This window comes from Strigops habroptila, chromosome 12, assembly GCF_004027225.2.
Source record: "Strigops habroptila isolate Jane chromosome 12, bStrHab1.2.pri, whole genome shotgun sequence".
Classification (NCBI taxonomy): Eukaryota; Metazoa; Chordata; class Aves; order Psittaciformes; family Psittacidae; genus Strigops; species Strigops habroptila.
In genome coordinates this window covers 19,857,903-19,878,273 of record NC_044288.2, presented here as the reverse complement: position 1 = coordinate 19,878,273, position 20,371 = coordinate 19,857,903, and the positions used below count along the sequence as shown (strand labels likewise).

The 20,371-nt window shown below is 35.4% G+C and overlaps 1 protein-coding gene across 4 annotated transcripts in view; it reads right to left on the bottom strand.

The window, feature by feature from the left end:
• Positions 1-1,137: 1,137 nt before the first annotated feature.
• Positions 1,138-20,371, bottom strand: part of GABRA1 (gamma-aminobutyric acid type A receptor subunit alpha1) — a 43,543-nt gene continuing 24,309 nt past the window's right edge. For all 4 annotated transcript variants that reach the window (XM_030504410.1, XM_030504407.1, XM_030504408.1 and 1 more), the window contains exons 6-10: positions 19,837-19,919; positions 15,333-15,476; positions 9,732-9,884; positions 6,956-7,158; positions 1,138-3,974 (exon numbers count right to left, since the gene is read on the bottom strand). In XM_030504410.1, coding sequence (XP_030360270.1) covers positions 3,666-3,974; positions 6,956-7,158; positions 9,732-9,884; positions 15,333-15,476; positions 19,837-19,919 — 892 coding nt within the window. In that variant the 3' untranslated portion in view covers positions 1,138-3,665. The remainder of the gene's footprint in view (positions 3,975-6,955; positions 7,159-9,731; positions 9,885-15,332; positions 15,477-19,836; positions 19,920-20,371) is intronic.

Genomic DNA, 20,371 nt, shown 5'->3' with positions numbered 1-20,371 from the left:
ACTCTGTGAAGCTGAGTAGTGCTGTATGTTTTTCTCAGAGTCAAATTCTGTTGCATCTAGCCTATTTTACTTGAGTAAAATTCTGCCTAAAAACATCTGAGCAGTGACAAAGGAGATGTGAGAATCCCCATGTATGCTCTGTATCTGGCATGTGAACATAGGAGGTGGGTGTTCAAATGGTGTCACTCACCAGTTTCTTTACCATACTCCTCCAGAAAATCCTGTGTGGGTTTCCATAGGGATTAATCTCTGAGTATTTAGTAGCAGGAGGCAGGGAACGGGGATTCAGGCTGCATTATTTTCACCCAAAATAGAGGAAAGCATAATAAGTTAATAGAATCTGAGTCTGTGTTAAGACAATCTTTCCTTCTATTTTGAAGAATATGTCTGTAGGAGTCATGCTTGAGAACACTATGAATATTATTATATGCTTATATACACTTAAACCAGTTTTTCCTGCTTTGGATCCCCTAAAATTGTGTCTGCAGTCAGTTGTCTCCCACTACATAAGAGCACAATACTTGCTTTTCAAGAAGTTTTCTAAGAAAATTTGAAAGCACCAGAATGACTTTTCCTGTCTCTATATCTTTCTGTATGGGAAAGAAGGAAGAGCTGAGATTTCAACATACATGTACGCTTGTTTGAATGCTATCCCCAAAACTCAGTAAATAAGTGAAATAATATTACTTTACGTAGCCTGAGGTACTCTTCTAACAGTCTTTCTTAGATATGTGCATTTATTTAAACAGTGAAATCTGTAAAATAAATAGCCATATTTTTACTCTCACTCTCTGCCATTTTACCTGGGAGACAAAATATTTCTCTTCCTACCCTATATCATATTCATCGTTGTGGTACTAAACTTTAACAATTGTCATCTGATTCAGTTGTTTTATGGGATACACATTGTACAGACTGAATTATCTTTTTTGAACGTCAAATCAGATTTTTGGAAACATTCCTGTTATATTTATTCCTAGAAAACACTGGACAAAAATTTACATTTATTAAAACTGCATTCATTACCAAATCCACAGAAACTAAGGTATTGAATGAATAGCAGTTTATCAAGCAATGTGTCATTAAATTATCAAGCAATGTGTCAGTAACTAAAGAAAACCAAAGTAAAACATTCACTTTCATTATTGAACATTTTTAGCTTTATTATTATAATAGAATTACAATCTGACATAAAATAAAGAGCTTTTGCTAAACTCTGTAAAGCAATACATGCTTCTGCCATAAACAACCTCTATTAGATTTAGGTTTTATTGCCACATCACTGCACTGAGGTGCAATAAACATTCAATGTCATCTTTTTAAAATTATCCCAGGAGTAAACAGAAACTGTCCTCTATAAGAGTGTATCGTTATTTTCAAGGAAGACTTACTATTATTACATGGTTTAGCAAAGCATTGTAAAAAAGCTACATAGAGAATACCTTGTCTTTGATAAACTGTGCAATCAAGTTTATACAGTATAATACTATTGGCATAGACTAACTAAGAGGTGATATAATGCAATCATTGCATAGCAAAAAGCAGACTAGGTAAGTAATATTCACATCTAATGTGCAAAATGCAGACCAAAAGGTAGCTATGGATTGCTGGAAAGATAAAACGCCCTAAATGAACACACTAGTTTAACGCCAAAAATAACAAGATAAACAAGTACACAGAAGTTAAAGAGCCATAGTTTATTTTTTTCTATACATATATCTACACATGATACCAGAAGATGAAACATCCCCTTTAAATAAGATCCAATCAGATAACTTATCAAGTTTAGACAGGACTAAATGTTAGACAATGAAGCATTATTAAAGAAAAAAATATTCCCTAAATAAAACATTAACTGTTTTCTTTTGTAGGTAGAGAATGTCAACTTTTTCATTTATTGATAGAGTCTAGAAAACATTGCCTATGAAATTTGACTTGCAGTAGCTGTTTCTCTGAAGGCTCATGTAGCATTGTTTTAAAATTCATTCAATACCATGTATTACTTTTTTTAATTGATACTTACAAATATCCACAATTCTTCCTATCTCTTTTAACAATCTTTATCTGAAATTTTATTTCTAAGAATCAGCAGTAAAGATACTGACTAGAATTTTTTTTAAAGGGGTCATGATACCTGCAGAATGGACATCTTGTATTTAAAGCCCTTACATATTGTTCCTACAAATATATTGCTACAGTAAAAATGAAATGTAGTAAGTTTACTCAATAAAATCTATTTTCCTGTACATTCTTTTATGTATGACTTTTTTGTATTTAATGCTACATATATTACATCACTTATTGTAACAGTTATGTATCAGCAAATATAGCAGTAATATACAGATGAACTTCTGTCTTAACAAATATTTCACCATTTTTACCTACCAAATATAATCCCATACTTTAGTATTTATGCATGACCTGAGCAGACCAATCATTAATCTAATAGTATACATTGGATGACATTGTCAAATTGCAAGCTGCTGTACACTTAACCACTTTACAAATGGAATTAATTCCAAGCACTTTCTGTGCATTTTTTTTTTTTTAGGCTTTCCAGTACTGCTGATTTATTTATTTATTTATTTATTTTTCTTCAGGCTCTAAATATGTTTTATTGAGCATTTAACAACATATTAAGAGCTAAGAGGTGAATCCTACGTGATGTTTTAAGAACGCAACTTTAAAAAAGTAAAAAAATGTACAATCTCATGCTGCATATTTACATATATTATTTAAATACTATATTTTGTCTTTCTGCTATCCATAAATCTCAGTCTAAAGCTTCTTTTTAACGTATTGTTTTATAAAAGAATACATTCAACATATCTAGAGCTTGCAAAAATTTTGTTTTGTTTTGTTTTAACTCTCTAAAATACAGTGATGAGTAAAAGCTATCTGTAAAAGCATCCAGGAATCGTTTGGATTACACAGGTGATAGAGGGAACTTGGGACTGCACTTGATTGTGCAACTGGTTTTAAATCTAGTCTAGTGACAACTTAATGCTTAGAACAAGGCTGTAATAAAACAGCAGATTAAAGCATTTGTTACCATTAGATCTTATGTGCTCTATACAGTGACAGACTGTACCTACAGTGAGTAGATTTCCTTTTTCTTTAAAGACCATTGAATGTTATAATTCAGGTGTTTTGAATATAGAAGAGAAAAGGGATTAGGAAAATAACATCTCTTATTTGATTCAGCAAATGGAAAGCTTTACATCCTTGAAAAGATTACAAACAGTGGTTGAATAAATGGTGCAATATAGAATGTGCATCGGGAACATCATAAAGAGTATTTTCCCACTCCCCACAATCCTTTGAATAAAAATATCTTTTTCACGTACATATACAATACCTCTTGGGGACATTCAGTACTAAGCTACCTACAAATAGTTCCTTTTATTTTTTTTTCCTTTTTTTTTCATTACTCTACAACTCTTTCCCATTTTCAAAATCACTTTTCCAAAGTATATAGCTTATATTGTTCTCTCCCTCACCCACAGGTTTTTAAAATATACCAATATATTTTACCTTTTGTTAAATAAAGAAACCTTTATTTTCTTTAAGACAGAGGCAATGAAGCAAATGGGAATTACTATATGTGAAAACGGGAAGCAATTCCCAGAGCAAATGACAAAACAGAACTGTACAAATAAATGAGGTTATTGATGTGGAGTTGGAGCTTTTAACTGGGGCTCCCGGTTTAAATAGGTAGCCCAATAGACTAAGTTAAAGATTCCAAAAAGCAATGGGAAGGCTATTCTTGATAGTCGATCAATTTTACTGACGCTGTTAAAAGTTTTCTTGGGTTCTGCAGGTTTTGTTTCTGGCTTAACTTCTTTGGGCTCGATTGTTGCACTTTTAGCAATGGTTGCCAGCCCAGGGTCCCTTGCAATATTAGGGGTGTAGCTTGTAGCTGCAGCTGTGTAAGTGTTATTTTTCTTAATGAGAGGATCCTTCACTTTCTTTGGCTGAAGAAAAAAGAAAATGTTTTATTCTCACTGTCTTGTCAACAGATACGATTATGAAAAAGTATAATAAAATTTTCCAATTAATCAAATTCATACCAAATATTGCAATAACCTGTAAGAAAGAAGTTAGCGTCTGGATACATGAGTTATACAAAATATTTAGGTGAAGACAAAGAAAAAATCATTCATCTGCATTACTTGCGTTAGTTAAACCATTATCTGTCTAATCTAAAAATTAGATGATGGATAAACTGTAATGAGGGCTTCTACTGATAGCTAGGCTCACTGATTGACAAAATTACCTTTAATGTTAATCAGCAGTGACAAACGACTCAATATTCCTTTAATCAACAGGACTGAAACTTTAAAAGACACTGAATTTCTTATTGTAGCTTTCCAATATTAAGACAAATAACGTGTTATGATGTATTCTAACACAGTTCATACATTCAAATATACAATAAAATTATCATGTGACCATGCACTAAAAGAATGGATCATTTAATAAACTGCAAAGCTACCAGTATTCTGCTCATGAACAGTTTTCCCCAAAAACACATGCATTATGGAATAGAAACTTAATTTTCTTGTTTGAATGTTTTGAAAATCTTGTAGCGGAGAAGAACTTATTGATCAGAAAAAATATCTAGATTTTTCCCCTGTGTCCTTAAGTTTTCTAGTGTTCTAGGATCTACTTGTAGGATAAAAAAATAATTTTGACATCTGGGGACACCAGCTGGAATTCAACTGTCCCTGTTGCAGACAGTCCAAACCCTTCCTCCAGCCACTGCACCAAGATAAACATAAAGGAGATGTAGTAGATCTCTAAGGAGGTATAAAGAAAAGCATCACTTTGCTCCAAGTTCCTCTGCTTATGAGGGAAAAAAAGAAAAAACCATAACAAAAAAATCCCAAGAGCTTAGAAAATCTTTATGCAGGATGTGGCACAAAAAGGGTAGCCAAGTGTTATCCATTCTATCTTCCTATAAGGAGAAAAGGATTAAAAAAAAAAAAGCTATGGCTAAATAGAAAATATCAGCGGAATGTGATCTATTATGTTGTTTCCCAACATAGTAAACATAGCTCTTCATTTTCAAGAAGCAGCTGTACAACAAAGGCAATATTTTTTTATAGTCATGGTGCTTTTCATGGCAGATCAACTACAGATTAATAGTTACATAGACTACCCAGTGGAGGGGTTGGAAAGAGTTCTTGTTCAAGAGATGAAAGTTTCAGAGAGCAGATAGGCTCCTGCAGGACACTTGGGAAATTGAAGGGAAGCTGCAAAATATCAAGTGGTCAGAGGCTTCTCAAAGCATGGCTTGGAAGGCCCATGCAGGAAGGAAATGAAGGCTGAAGTGTTAGTTTCTTGTTACTTAGTAAGAAAAGGGAATCACATGACAACTCTGATGTAGATGCTCTTTATTTCATGACAGTAGCATGTGGCTTAACTTGAGGCTAAGAAAAGGCTTCAGATTGTCCTAGAATATTTCTGCTGAGCAGGAGGAACAAACAGGCCGAAATAAAAAATACTCAGAAAAGAAAAAGATCAATGTCAGAAAGAAGTTTTAGTTGTCTGTCCATTCTCCTTCTCCTGAGCAAAAAGGCTGTTAATATGCTTGCTGAGTATTAAGCCAGTCCTGTTTCCTTCTTAGCTGGATACCCTAGTGAGCAGCAATACATCCAGCAGGCAAAGAACTTCTTCACTGACATCTCAGAGGAGAACCTTTCTATAGATTTAAATGTCATGAGGAATCTGATCTGCAGACAGCCCCGACACCAGTCAGGGTGTTAATATTTCGTGTCAGATTCAACTTTATGAAAAAATAATACAACAGCTAATTAGTGCTCTAAATTTCTTTAACGTGCGATATTCCTTTTACTGTTAGTTTGCCTTTCCTTGCCTTTCCTTACATCTGCAGATAATACATGTCTTTCTTTGCTGACTTATGTGAAATGGCATATAAAAACCCTTACCTGCAGAGGAATTCAAAGCCATGAGTCTTCCAATGTTTTAAACAGTGTTTGAATATTTATATTTGTGTATTCTTTTCTGAAAATGTAATTTTCTTTGAAACAAATGAAATGGCTGATTGTAGTAATATGTTACAAGGTAGGTTATATTAGCAAGGCAATATTTTACATTTAAGGATTTTGTTCTATTAATACAGCCCATTTTTCACAATGGATATGATGAAGATAGGAGACAACAAAGAATCAAACAAATTATTTTCAATAAAAATAATTTTCTCTTTCATCACCTATAAGTCCTCAACAATCTCTTGTTGCATCTGTGATTTACAGACCAGGTCTGATCCCAGACAAAATGGAGTCAGTGTAGTGTCTCTCTATTGCATTCACGAAGGTATGGATCAGGATTGCACAGTCCCAAGACAACTGTCAATGCTTTCCCCAAAACAAATCAGTTTTTCTTACAGACTAGGAAGTAGAAATACTATTTCTGTTTTTAAAAAATAAGGAAAAATTAGGAGGCAAAAGAAAGGAAAGAAAATGTCCTGCAGTGATTTATTTGATTGTGATCGTAGAACAGTCCTCCTGGTAGTCATGTTGGGGAGCAATATACTTAGGAAACTGTCAAATATAGTAGCCACAAGATTTTTTTGCTATATTTATACTTGAGGCATCCACTTTTTCTCTTGCTCACATTATTAATTGCCAGCCTTTAAAAAACATACTCAATTATCTGTTCTGCTCAGTAACACAAGTCAAAATCTTAGTAAAATTTTAAATTACTAATAGCATTAAATATCATGCAGTATGTCAAAAGCAGTATTTAGGTACTCAACCTCTAAGTAATTATTGTTTATGTGTAGAAATGCTGTGTGCAAATACTTGAGGAAACTTTGGAATAATTACCTCCTATTCTAAATAATAAGAATTTCTAACAGAGTAAAAAACCCCGTATAGTGACCATACCTGCCACAGGGTGACGTGTTGGGATAGATATTAAGTGGTGTTACCTTTTCAGGAACGACGCTTTTGCCATCCCATGCATAGCCTCTCTTTGTGAAGTAATTCACAGTTGCAAACTCAATGAGTGCAGAAAACACGAAGGCATAGCACACGGCTATAAACCAATCCATGGCAGTGGCATAGGCCACCTTGGGGAGCGAATTCCTTGCACTTATGCTCAGGGTAGTCATTGTCAGGACAGTTGTCACTCCTGCAAAGCAAAATGGTTTAGTGTCTTTAGATCAGTGGCTATGTTTTGTGCTTCATTTCTTAACTGCTATAACACATGGGAAAGCCTTGTCTTCACTCCTAATTCTTATGAACTTCCCCACTTAAGTCCAGTGCTAATTGAGGAGATCAGAGTTCAAGTTCTGTGGGAATTGCAGGATTTGCGAAACATCTTTTATGCCTTTATTCTTTGACATTGTTGTAGTAGAATAATGTTTATAAAGTTGAACTGGAAATTATATTTTGAGATGTGGACTGGGTACTACTTTCTGCTTCCTGGTATTTGGAGAATGACTGTCGCTGTTCCATATTCATACCCTGTGAATTGTCCTACCAATGTAACAATTTAACATTTTTCATTCTTTTTCAGAACAGTTCTGAGATATTTAGATAGAAAACTAAAAAAGTTGTTTGCATTCAGCTTATTTGGTATATGCTCCTTCAAATATATACTCAAGTGCACTAAACTTTATGTGATACTGCATTTATTTGAATTGATGGGTTTACAGATTTCCGACCCTTTACTCACTGGTGCCCTGAAAACAGCAAAGAATTAATGTAAGAACAATAATAATGTAGTTTACATTTCTGATACCAAAGCTTATCACTGCTGATGAACCCTTTCCCTTAACTGGCCATGGAGAGCAAGCAGGACTCTCTTGAGCTGACTCTGCTTGCAGCTGCTGGAAAAACATTCTGCAAGTGCAGGCTGGGCATTTACATCAAATCACATGTGTAGGAGTTACCTTGACAACTGCTATGTCATGTATTGGATATGTCTTGAGAGCTCAACTTTGCTGCACTGTTAGTGAAAATGTGCAGTGGTCTAAAATAGGCAAAATAATAATGAGCAGTGTATTTATGTGCTGGTGTCAAGAGCTTGAAGGAGGAAGCAATTTCTCTTCCCTGAGAGATAACCTAATCCTGCCTTTGACCCATTACTAGTGATCTTATGTTTCACTTATGTAGTAGCAAACCAGGATTTATAATTTATATAATCTGTTGTACTAAGTAGACTAACAGATGTAAATTGTGTTTCTGTATGTATATACATTAGAGCAAAACTTTCTGCAACACTGTTTCACTGCCATTAAGAAATGAACAAGCTATCTTGATACATAACCATGGAGTAAACACAAGACTATTTACTAAGTATTTGTCTTCTAAAAGGAAAACTTTAAGAAATATGTGGGTTCTTGAGCCTGTGAAAAATAGCATCTTGAACACTGTGCAGTGTTACATATTATTTATTGTGAGCTTAGGAAACCTTAGAAATTGTTCTCCATCTAGGACCAATGCAGTACAGCATTTCAAACTGATAATCTGACATTTCTTTTTAAATGGCATAAGCAAAAAGAGGTAAAATAGTTACAATTTCAGTAGCTTTGACTACAGAGGCCCATAAAAATCCCAGGTTAATTCTCAGTGAAGTTGATGATAAAAACTCAGGACTAATTTTAGATGTTAATCTAAACAATATTATGCAAATCAAATTTAATTTTACTGTGGTCTAAACCACTCTTCTGTAAACATACATCTATATATCAACAGAAAGCCTCTGCTTGGCTCATGAGGTTAAGGCTATGCAAGTTGTGATTGATTTCCAAAGGCACTGGGAAAATAAAGCACAGCTGTAAAGAGTGCTAGAAAAGGTCAACAAAGATAGTTCTTGAACAGGAGTGTCAGAGTCTCTGTTTCTCAACATCAGTCCTTTTGACTTTCTGGCCAGTGTAAATGGGCAAGTGCTCTTTGGCAAAGCAGGAGGGTACATGGAGTCCTGTCCCATCAATGCCCTGAGGCAGGAAAAGCAGTGTAAAAGCCAACTTAGTTGTGTGTTCTTGCACCTCCTCCTGCCAAAGATGTTCTGGTGTTCCATCTGAACATCACAAAAAAGACTAGGTCACAGCAGAAATCCCAGGTTCTGTCTTCCTTAATTGAAGATTTTTTACTTTTTTTTAAATTATGGACTTGACTTGGATTAATCTCTCCAAAGTCTATGCTAGTTGTTTGTTTCTAATTTTAAGTGTTTGTAAGAGGTGGTTAATGCACTAGGGACCAACTGTATAAACTTTAAGATTGCCTTCTTCCTGCATTCGTCGAGTGCATCTATTCACTGCTGTAAGCACAGTAAGCTGTCACTGATTTCAAGAGCAGACCTTTAGCAGCAGCCTGCAGAAGGGATTGATGGATTAGATATTTTAAGAATTTTCAAAGGGCCTAAGGATGTCAAATGACCATCACCCATTGAGTAAAACCTTTCTGACAATCCCCACTATGAATGTCATTGCTATTGTCAAAAATGCTTTATTAATACATTTCTTGTTTTGGAAAAGTCAAACTGTAATGGATTGCTCAAGGTATTTTCAGGTCTCCACAATCAGTTTAAAAGCTTTAGTCCTTGTTTCTGCTACATCTTTGCAATGAAACATGTTAACTACTGTGTACTGCACTATGCCCAGGCTTGTGCTGTTCTCCGATATCATGTTATGCATAAGCATAAAATTTCTTAAGCCTATTTGACTGATGATTGCCAAGCAGGTTATAGGTCTTGCTTACCAAATACAGTTCTTGCTGGAACAGATTCTCTATTAAGCCAGAAGGACACCTGTGAGAGTATCACTGTCATGATGCATGGCAGATAAGTCTGGATGACAAAGTAACCAATCTTCCTCTTCAAATGAAAATGTGTAGTCATAACAACATATTCCCCTACAACCAAGAAAAACAGGAACATTAAAGCTTTTATAAATATCCAAATTGGAAGGCTTTATAGGAAATACTTTTTTCATTATATTCACCCCATTATAAAAAAAAAAAAAAAAAAGGTCCTTGCATCAAATTGCGTCAGCTTTGAAGAAAACATTTAATAAAGCAGGTTCTGAAGCTCCACTAATAATACAAAACTAGACAGTTCTGAGAAATGCTAATTAAACTTACATATTTTAATCTCTCTGAGTAGTGAATGAAAGTCTGCATTAGAAGCTGTTTAGGCCTCTTGTGAAAGGTCTTATTCCATTAGAAGATGGAAAACCACCACTATATACACGTGTAAACATCAAATAAAGACTAAATCAAGACAGGTTCTTAGAAGTGTTTCAGGGCCAGGCTTAAGATGTACTTGTTGATGTGATTGGGTCTGCATTACCACTGTCTGTGCTTTATGTACTCTGAAGACTTTGTCCCTGTTCTGGAGTAAATGGGCAATGAAAGACTATTACCACCAACTTTTTGGGTGCTATGAAAACATATAAGCTGGGTATTCTAATTGCAATTGAAAGGAATCATAAGTATTTATATAACTTTATAAATCTTTTGTGCCCAAGTACGGCAAGTAATGCTGGATTTTTAAAAACAGTATATTCTCAAAAGATTGGGAAACCTATTGTGACTTTTTTTGGTTTTTTGATTGTTTCTTCTTATTGTGCAATAAATATTACCATAGGACAGGAAAAAGTGGACATGTAACTGAATGGAAATCTCTGTCTAGATGAGAGATGACACGTGAAATTACTGTTATTCTATTTTAAAATGTAGGCAGCTGGAAAGAGAAAGTTGCTCTTGTACAGGAAAAAAATTGGATTGAAAAACTATGTCTAGACAGTGACTGCTTATGCACCAAGCATGTCAAATGCCCTTTTCTTTAATTCAGAGTCTAGAAGAACATTCATTTGAACAATCTTGCTCAATGTATAACCCTGAGGAAAGCTTATAAATAAGATGTGACAATACTCCTGATATGGTTCAATATAAAAGACAGTAGCAGAGGGGGAAAAGAGAATCAATTATAAATTGAAAGATATAACAAAGGATATACAAGGAAAATTTTCTTTTAAAAAATGGGACTGGCAGAAGTAGTATAGTGGGCATTATTACTTGAATTTTGCCCACCTTTCTTTAACTTTCAGTGAAACAACCTTCTTTTCTTCTGTACTAGAGATTATGATCTCATGAAGAGTGCCAGCCTTGGCTAGAAGAGCCAATAACTTAATTTTATCTACAAAAATGATGTGGGAAGCTATTTTAATGCAATCAGATATAGAATGCTCACAACGGTATGTCAGCATTAATTCAGTGATTGTAGATGGCAAGCTAAGAATACAGAGTGAACACACCACTGTACTCTGAAGCTTTATTTAGCTACTTAAATTATCAAAGTATTTTTAACCTCTGGAAAATGAGAACAAGATTCAAAGCATAAAGGCAATTAAAAAGACAGGGATTACTCTCATCTGATAAGCATTGCAGCAGGTCTGAGCTAGAAGTCAGATAAAGGTAGTGCCATGAGGAGTGAATCAGGCAAAGCACAGGTCTAGAACAATGCCTACAGTTCGGTTATGAGGCAAAACCATGTTTTTCAGTCTCCAAAGTACCAGTGGACTGCAGTCATTTATTAGCAGATAATAGATCTTTGAGATTTGCTTAAATAACTGAAGGACATGAAAGTACTGTTATTTACTGAATCTTTAGCTTCCCACATTTTATGGCTTGCTTTAATAGAAAAGCTTTCTGCTGACCACTATCTAACTTCCCAGGAATTCCTCCATAACTCTCTTTTCAAAGGCCATAAAGTTCCATTCAAGCTAAAATTTCAAGTAGTTCTTGAACAAAATATTTCTTGTATTCACATCATCTGATTAAGTTCACATCGGCTTTCATAAGTTGTAGCACAAGTTGTAGCTTACATTCTCTTATCTCCTATCCTCTTATCAAAGAAGTTAGAACAAAGGTATTTCTTTTTAGCTTTCCTGGAATTCCTGAATTATTCTACAAATAACTGTGTTGATCAAATAAATTTGGTTTTCAGTTTATTTATTCCCTGAAGTTTAAATTAGTTTATATGTATTTCAGAATATGAAGCATTTAAAATTGTGAAACAACTCCTTCATCTATATTAACTTAATGTTTTGAATGATTCTATGATTTCCAAATTTGAATACTTCCAGTGTTGTGGCTGCAGTTTCTAACTAGTCCTTAATTCTATAGTGTATCCCAATGCTCAGGTTGTATAAAGTAACCTATGTCTTAGGAAGAAAATAGTTGATAATTCAGTAAAGTTACATCAAACCTATTACTCAGTGTTCCATAAACTATTTGTAATAAACCCAGTTTATCAGGTGAGCACCTAAAATTGATGTTCATCACATCAGACATAAAGTTTGAGCTGGGGACTGAGCGTTAGCTATACTACTACTTTTCCTATCACTGCAGGTAGAAAGTAACACTTTCCTTGTCATTAATTTAAAACATAGCATTTCTCATTTATTACTTTTGCCATGTAACCCAATAGAGAAAGTCTTAACAGCATCCTCTCAGAAGATTTACAGAACATCACAAAAAAATAAACCATTGTGAATATAAATTGTGATAATTTTCAGTGCAAAGCAATGTTTTCAAGGTTCCAAAATAATTCTATGTAAACAGGAACTTGAATGAGCCCTTTAAGCATCTGTTAAGATGCTTACAAAAAAGATCACTTTAACCTCTTTCTGAGTCAATATGAGTCAGTAGTTGGAGACTGACAGGAATTTTACAAACAAGTGAAAAATGGATATGAATACAACTTTAAGCCTGTAGTACCTTCACTTAGATTTAGTACCTGCCAGCACAGATGAATAGCTATACTATAGAGATGTTTTAGTCTTTCAAGATTCTCTTGTCATAAAAAAATAAATAAATAAATCAGCATTTAAATGTCAGATCCAGAAATAAGGGTAGCAGATGAAGAAATTAAAGGCGGGGGGGAAAGGACTTTATGGATTTACCAAGTCACTTAATAGTTTTGAGAATGTTTAGAGTAACCCAGTTACACCCAAATTCTTGGAAAATACGTGTCTGGAATTCCAGGCAAGTGCAAATATCATCTTAAAATTGCCCAAGATGATGTAGATTCCTCTAATGATCCACAGAATCAGCAGCACAAGGCTTCATTTTCTTGCCTAATAAAGGTGCTGAGACTCTTTAAGTGAAGATTGTTTTCAATTCCTTTTCTCTTTTTGTCAGATGAGTCACCATCCACAACTCTGAAAGCAGGGAGGAATTTCATAATTTTCATTACATATATCATATCTTAAAGCAGACATGCTCAGAAGACAAATTTGTGCTGGAGGATTCTGTTGAGACTAGTTGCTCACCTACCTGAATGGGGAGAAAAGTGATTATTAACCACTTCTGATTCCCAACACTATTTTGAGGAAGGCAAAGCATTTTCCTTTCCAAAGCAAATCAAGAAGAATTTTTTATTGAGACATTGAATTTGGAAACAATAAATATGTTTCTTGTAGATTTTTATCAGGTAGCAACTAAAGAGGATTGCAAGTTTGGTAATAAAAAGATTCTTTAATGGACTTTTTTTTTTTTTTTGTGATGACCATTGTAGTTATTTCTTCGTAGTGTTGTTCTGCATCTACACAACAGCATCTTTATTTGAGCAACTCTTAACTGTACTGTATTGAACTTTATCGATAGGCGTGGTAAAGAGTTTCACAGGTAGAAGAAGGAGGCAGAATTCAAACTTAGGAAATACGGGCAAAACAAATATTTCTTCATAGAAATGCAGGAAGAATTTTTACATTTATGTTTGCCTTCAGATCTGTTTAAAAATTTATTATCTGCCTTTTTTAACAATTTATAGGGTTCTCCTCATGCTACTATCCAATTACCCTGAACTATATCTGGTACTACCTATTTGGATTAGGTACGTTGCCAAGCTTGCAAGTCTCTTCTGATCATCCTGCCGCCATTATAATGCGTCCAGCAAGCAGAGTATTGTCAGTGAGTGCAGAAGCACAGGCACACAGGCTGCCAAGGTCTCTCTGAACAAGTAGCTTCAGAAAAGAAAGAGCAAAGAGCTCGAGATCCTTGCAGTTCCTCACAAATCCCATTGACTTTCCAGCGAAGGGCAGCTGAGGTGAATTATTGGCTTCACAAAAGTCAATGGCAACATTTCTAGCTGTGGCCTGGCCAAGAGATCTCCCCTTTTCCCTTTGCTTGTCTGATGCATGCCTCTGTGCTCAATACTGGAAGCAGTAAATCTGCAGGAGCAGTTGTGTTGATACTGCCCTGGTGCCTTTAGTATTGCTATCCCACTTCTTTTGTGATTACATCAACCAAAGAGAAGCTTCCAAGCAGTAACCTGAATATTAGTCCACTAGAAACTTTTGTCTGTGAGAAGTTCTGTTGGCTTAATAGAGCATATGAACATATTTTGGCAAGCTAAATAAAAAATTCAGATATGAACTAGGGTTCAGCTTAAAATTACTCAATTTTCCTTAAATGTTCATTGACTTCATGAGTGACACATTAGAAGGTTTGATTTATGCAGGTGTAAGTGTACTTCTCTAGTTCAGTTACAAAGTTGGGTGCATTCAAAGCAATACAACTGCTTCTAATGCAGCGCTTCCTTTGGTCCACTGAACAGTCTGTCTAGTAAACACTTTGAGCTCTTATTCGTGCCTTATGCTCAGTTTCTGACTGTATTTAGGTCTTCATGCCACTTCCAAATTATTAGGAAAAAAAAACCCCAAACAAAACATCTTAAACACTACAAAGTGAAAAGCAACATGTTTTAGCCAGCTTTAAGGTTACAAGTATATAATACTATAGATGTTGGCTGTATTTCTGTATCTCATTACTAGTTTTGGAGGTAAAGCTGGTGCTAGCATTAAGACACCTAAATCCTGTTTGAAGGTTCCAGATGGTTTTTTATTTGATGATGTATTTTTTTCACTCTGTAAATACCTCTCTGAGAAACTATATGCTGGCTTTTAGCAACTTCGGTGCCTTCAGGAATGTGATCCTTGAGGATTCATATTTTTATACAATTATTTTTTTTAAGCTTATATAGTAAGGAGATAATACAACAAAGATATGAAGAGTGCTTCTTTATAATGTAAATTACTATTTTTTCTGGCTAGATCTGTCACTGTATGAAGCCTTTTAGTTGTTCAAATATTATAACCACTAGTTGAAAAAGGAGAATCCCAGGATATCTTCTTTTTGAAGTCATGGTTTCCTAATCAGAAGCTCATATACTGCAATTTACCTCTCTCGCTCCTTGATCTTTGCATTTTTTCTCCTGCTCTAAAGTATGTTTTGGCAGTTAAATATGACCCTTAAAAAAAACAAAACCAAAAACAAACCCACAAAATTTTCACAGACCTGTACTGGACTGAACAATTCCAGAGTCCACAGTTTGTCCAAGGAGATCATACTGGTTCAATCGAGAGCCATCTTCAGCCACAACCACTGACCTTGCTGGTTCCCGTGTCCATTCATACACAACCTCTGCTCTGGTATAAGCATCTAATTTAAAAGAAATAGATTGCCATTTCAGCTTTGCACTTTCTGTTGCCATATGGCTTTATCAGAACAATGTTTTGAGCAGTTGTTTCAATATTAAATTCTCTTTAATTATCTGTAGAAACCCACAACCAGCTTACTGGAACTTTTTATCTATGGGGAAATAAAACTGATTTTACAGGTCTATCTGTATGGTGATTAGCTAAGTAACTGCTGTAGGGCTGGATTAAGGTTGGTTCTCAATGGCATGAAAATCTTTCTCCTCCTTACATCATCTCTCTATTTGGTTATCCCCTCTCACACTGACCCTGCTATATAACAGCCATACAAGACATTTCTGAGGCCACCAAGGCTCAAGTGAGGTTAAATCACAATTAATTTTTTTTTTTTTTTTTTTTCTTTGGTTATTTCTGGGAAATGCTCACACTCAAGTTCACATTTATCTGAGACTGGAACAAAGCAACAGAGAACCACTGTGGATTCTCCAAACCTGAGTAGTCTAGTATGTTACATAGGTGATTCAGCAGCATCCTACATATGCTGTCTAGGTTGTTTTGTGCTGTTATTTGTAAGTTGTTTATGTTATTTCAGCAATCAAACTACATATCAATATTTTTAATCTTGGTACCATTGTAAAATTCTTCTGTCATTTTGCTTAGTCTGGAGTCTGACACTCTTGCTATGAACAGTTAGGGTGGGAGTCAGTTGTCTACATAGAGGCATCTAGTGTCATTCTTCACACCAAGACATGTATGGGACAGAATGTGTGATTAGAACCTGCATAAACCTTGCACCCACTAAAGTCAGCTGGAAACCAGGTGGGACATCTTAGGGTATCTAAAATGACACTAGACTACTACCTAGAGGAGAAGATTTTTTCCCTTTTTTCAGTACTGGCAAGCAGAAAAGGAAAGGGAGGAATCTGATTCACTTGACTTCATTTGTGAGTTAGTAATTTTATCTTATAGATGTAAGAAATAACAGTAATTGAAGAGGTGGTGGTGGATGGCGTGTGCTGGTAAATTAATTGCATGGCATTTGATCCTGCATTATTGAAGTGGAGGGGTGCTTTTACCCTCAGACTTCATATTCCCCAAGCACTGTAACATATACATAGCTTTTTGGAATCAGTGGTAAATGCAAGTCTATGACTTAAAAATAATGGTCACATTAATACAAGAATTGGTTTGCTAGTCTAGTCACATAAAGAGTGGCAATAATATTAATTTTCAAGCATTTTACTTGTTCTGGAGCATGAGAGTAGTTTGGAAAAAAAAAGGACTGATTGCCTAAGCTGCTGAGAGCCAATGGATTGAGAGGGAAGGGAGTACACTCAACAGTGCTGGAAATGAGTTTGCCCTGCCCTGTAACTGCCAGATTCAGTGCTCTGTTCAGCTTCCATCCTCAGCTTTCAACTCAGATATTACATAAGTAGCAGCACAGTCTTTTGCTCCTACCACTGCTGCTTTCCAGAGTGGCCTTAGTTTTAAACTGACAATCAGATTTTTGTGGTAAGAGTTGAGGAGAGCATCTGCCTTTCTGATTTTGTTTTGCCAACATATGGCTTTTTGTTGTTCCAGAATCTCTTTAGCATTTGTCACATTGAATTTACACTGGAATAACCTCTAGCTTAAGCTGCTATTTTGGCAAATCACTTTAGCCTTGGAGCTGGGTCAAACATTTATCAGCCTCTACAGTATGGGCAGAGACCATAGGAGACGTGCAACTCCTTCAATATGAGGCTTTTCTGAATCCAGCTCCAATGTGACAAATAACAGTGGAGGACATGGAAAACTCTTATCCAATTTAATCCAAAACAAACAGAGCTGGGCAAACATTACCTTGGGGAGTTACTAAGTGTAATATTGCAGTCTACACTCAGAGCATGACTTTCATGACAATGAAATGTCTTTTTCAGTAAATTTTTCAGTACATTAAGATGATTATATTGAACTGCTTTAGTTGGTTTACGGAAATGTCCCAAATGTATTTAACACGATCCCCACTGAAAAGTGGCAATTAAATGTAAGAACTGTTCTTTTTCTATGTACAATGGCAAGTCCCATTTTCATATCATTCTTGGGTCCAGCCATTTGTCCGATGGAATATATTTCTATTTAAATCAGTAGCTAAATATTCAGACAACTATTCTATAATCTGATAGTTATAGCCTATAACCTGATGAGAAGGAGGGGGAAGGTCCAGCTTTAAGGTCCTGTTCTGGACAGTTAATTCCCCATGCAGTGCTTGCAGTAAAACCGTATTACAGAAGGAATTCCTCCCCATGAGGATCCCAGATTAGAACCTCACCTGAATTTAGTAGGAGAATGCAGTTTTGCTGAAAACTCCTTGATTTTGTCTCATGGCCCTTCCCAGCATTTGGAGTTACTTGCCTGGCATGGGCTTGTTTAGGACACCTGACATGATAGCCAGTTAGTGCTCAAAATAAAAAAATAATGAAAATAGCCTGTAAAATGTGACAGACCCTGCCTGCACTCTGACCTTAGAATGCCAGTTATTGTCTTGGACTTGAGTGTAAGAAATTGTCTTTCAATCAGAAATATCATTGATGATATTTATTTATTTTCCATTTAAGAAAACTATGGATAATATAATAATAAAAAATATTTTGCAGGATAAAAAGGAAAACGATTTAGGTACAAAAGACATGCAGATATACTTGCAAGTCTCTGCTATCTTGCTTTTACCTTATGGTGTGGTTCTGGAGTTGTATTCAAATCCATATTATCCAGCCCTTTTCAATCGTAATTTCTGCATCTCTTAATCATTTAATGGAAGCAAGATTTGAGTAAGCTGGAAAGCCATGCACTTTGTGAACCAAGAGTACACTAATCTGGGACACAATGGGCCAGAAAGAACTAAAGGTAGGAAAAGCATGGGAACTATTGTGCAGACTAGGGAGTGTCTGGTGTTAAGGCTGTGGCTCGCTGATGCACATGTGTGATAGGTGTTGTATCCAGTCTACAGAGCTACAATCTAATAGTTCACATTTGTTCAAAAACTGTTGATGGTTTAACTTTGCATTAGCAGGTTTTTATGCAGGATTAGCCATCTTCCCACCTCCCAGATCCAGCACATGCTCCCCATAAACATTTCCATAGGCATTTCAAAAGAAATTGAATCCTGTGACCACTCCAGATCTAACTGGGATCTCGCTTTATTAATCAAGAACCCACTGCAGCTGTTAGCCCTATGATTAGCTGGAGTAAGGCTTCCTCTCCACCCCCTTCTGTTTCACAGGAGATTTCTAAAGATTTATTGGAAGTGCTGTAAGGAAGCTTAACATTCAGGAGTAAACTATTCTTGTCAGTGATACTCCAAGTTTGTATGAGCTTTTGTTCTCTACATCTTATCTAGGAGGCCAGTAGCTCTTTAAAGACGTAACATCAGTCCTTTCTCATGGTAAACATAGAGCCATTCAGCCCAAAGTACATTATCACCCTGTCTAGAACCATGTGAAGAATGAATTAGGTGTTCTGTTTTTTGACTTCTGAAATTGATCAAGCCACTAAGTACCCATTATCAGTGAAACGACCCATTTCTACTAGAAAAAAATAGCCATTGAGGAAACAATTTGTACACTATTACATCTTCCACACATTTTGTCTTCCTTGTTTGTGTAGAACCAACTAGAGTAAAAGAGCTTTTCACTTTTTTTTTTTTTTTACTTAAAGACTTGGAGGGGGCTATATTTAATTTTTTAAAATATTATGTTTAGCTAAGTTTGACTGCATCAGTGTCAGGCTGGTTGCTGTTCAAATTAAAGTTCTGGTGGAAATTCTCAACTTACAGAAAGCTTTGTCTGTTATTACACTTATTTCAATTACATTATATTTTGTCCAGTATGTTCTCTGATCTTAGGTTACAAATGCTGCAAGTGTAGGACTCAGTTTGGAGATATGTGAGATTTTTCACTTCCAGAAATGTTGCATGATTGTAATATGAGCATTTTATAATCTCAGGCAAAATTTTGTTCTAAATATGCCAAGACTCTGATGAGGGAATTGTTTTCAATTAAACCAAATCAGTTACCCGTGTCTGTATTACTTTAACACTGGTTTTGGGTCTTAACAAAATAAATCAGCTATAAGATTAACAGTGTTTTCTAAGCGCCGAACTACTTTTCTAGATGTTTAGAGCACTGCCGTTTTTCTCTTTTGTGAATGTCCAGGCATGACATTGGAGGATATTAAAGACATAGAAAAGGTTCATTATAGTAACTATAAATATATACAAGAATAAAAATACACAAGATTAAAACCTTGAGGTTTTCTCATCAGTTGCAAAATACTTTTGTAAACTGGCCTGAAAAGGGAGAAACCTCAATTTAAAATAAACTTACAGCTTCCAAATTTCAAGGGGCAAGCATGTACATCCATAGGAAAGTCTTCTAAATGCATTGGACATTCTGCTCTCACAGTCAATCTATAATGGATTAATGAGCAAAAGCACACATTTATTCTATTTTCATAGAAATAGCAAATAGACTTCTATTAAGACACATAGAATAAGTATAGCATAATATCTCTTATGTGATTTAATTATCTACTAGAACGGGACCCGAATTGTCTGGCTGGGGGTGCCAACAGGCATGTGTGGACACAGCAGTGCAACTGGCTCTGCCCCTCTACCATGTTCACTGTACAGCAAAGACGTGCTCAAACTTCTAACTTGGCATGAGGATTAAAATCTATTAGCAACTAAAATTGGTTCCTTGTTGGCATCATTACATTGGCGCACTCTGGATGCTCAGACATTTACTGCAATCATCTCATTGCTATCAGCTTGGGTGCAAACATGTTTCTCAATAATAGAGATTAAATAAACTATAAACAGTCACATACCACACATCAGCAAGGAATGAACAATAATACTTG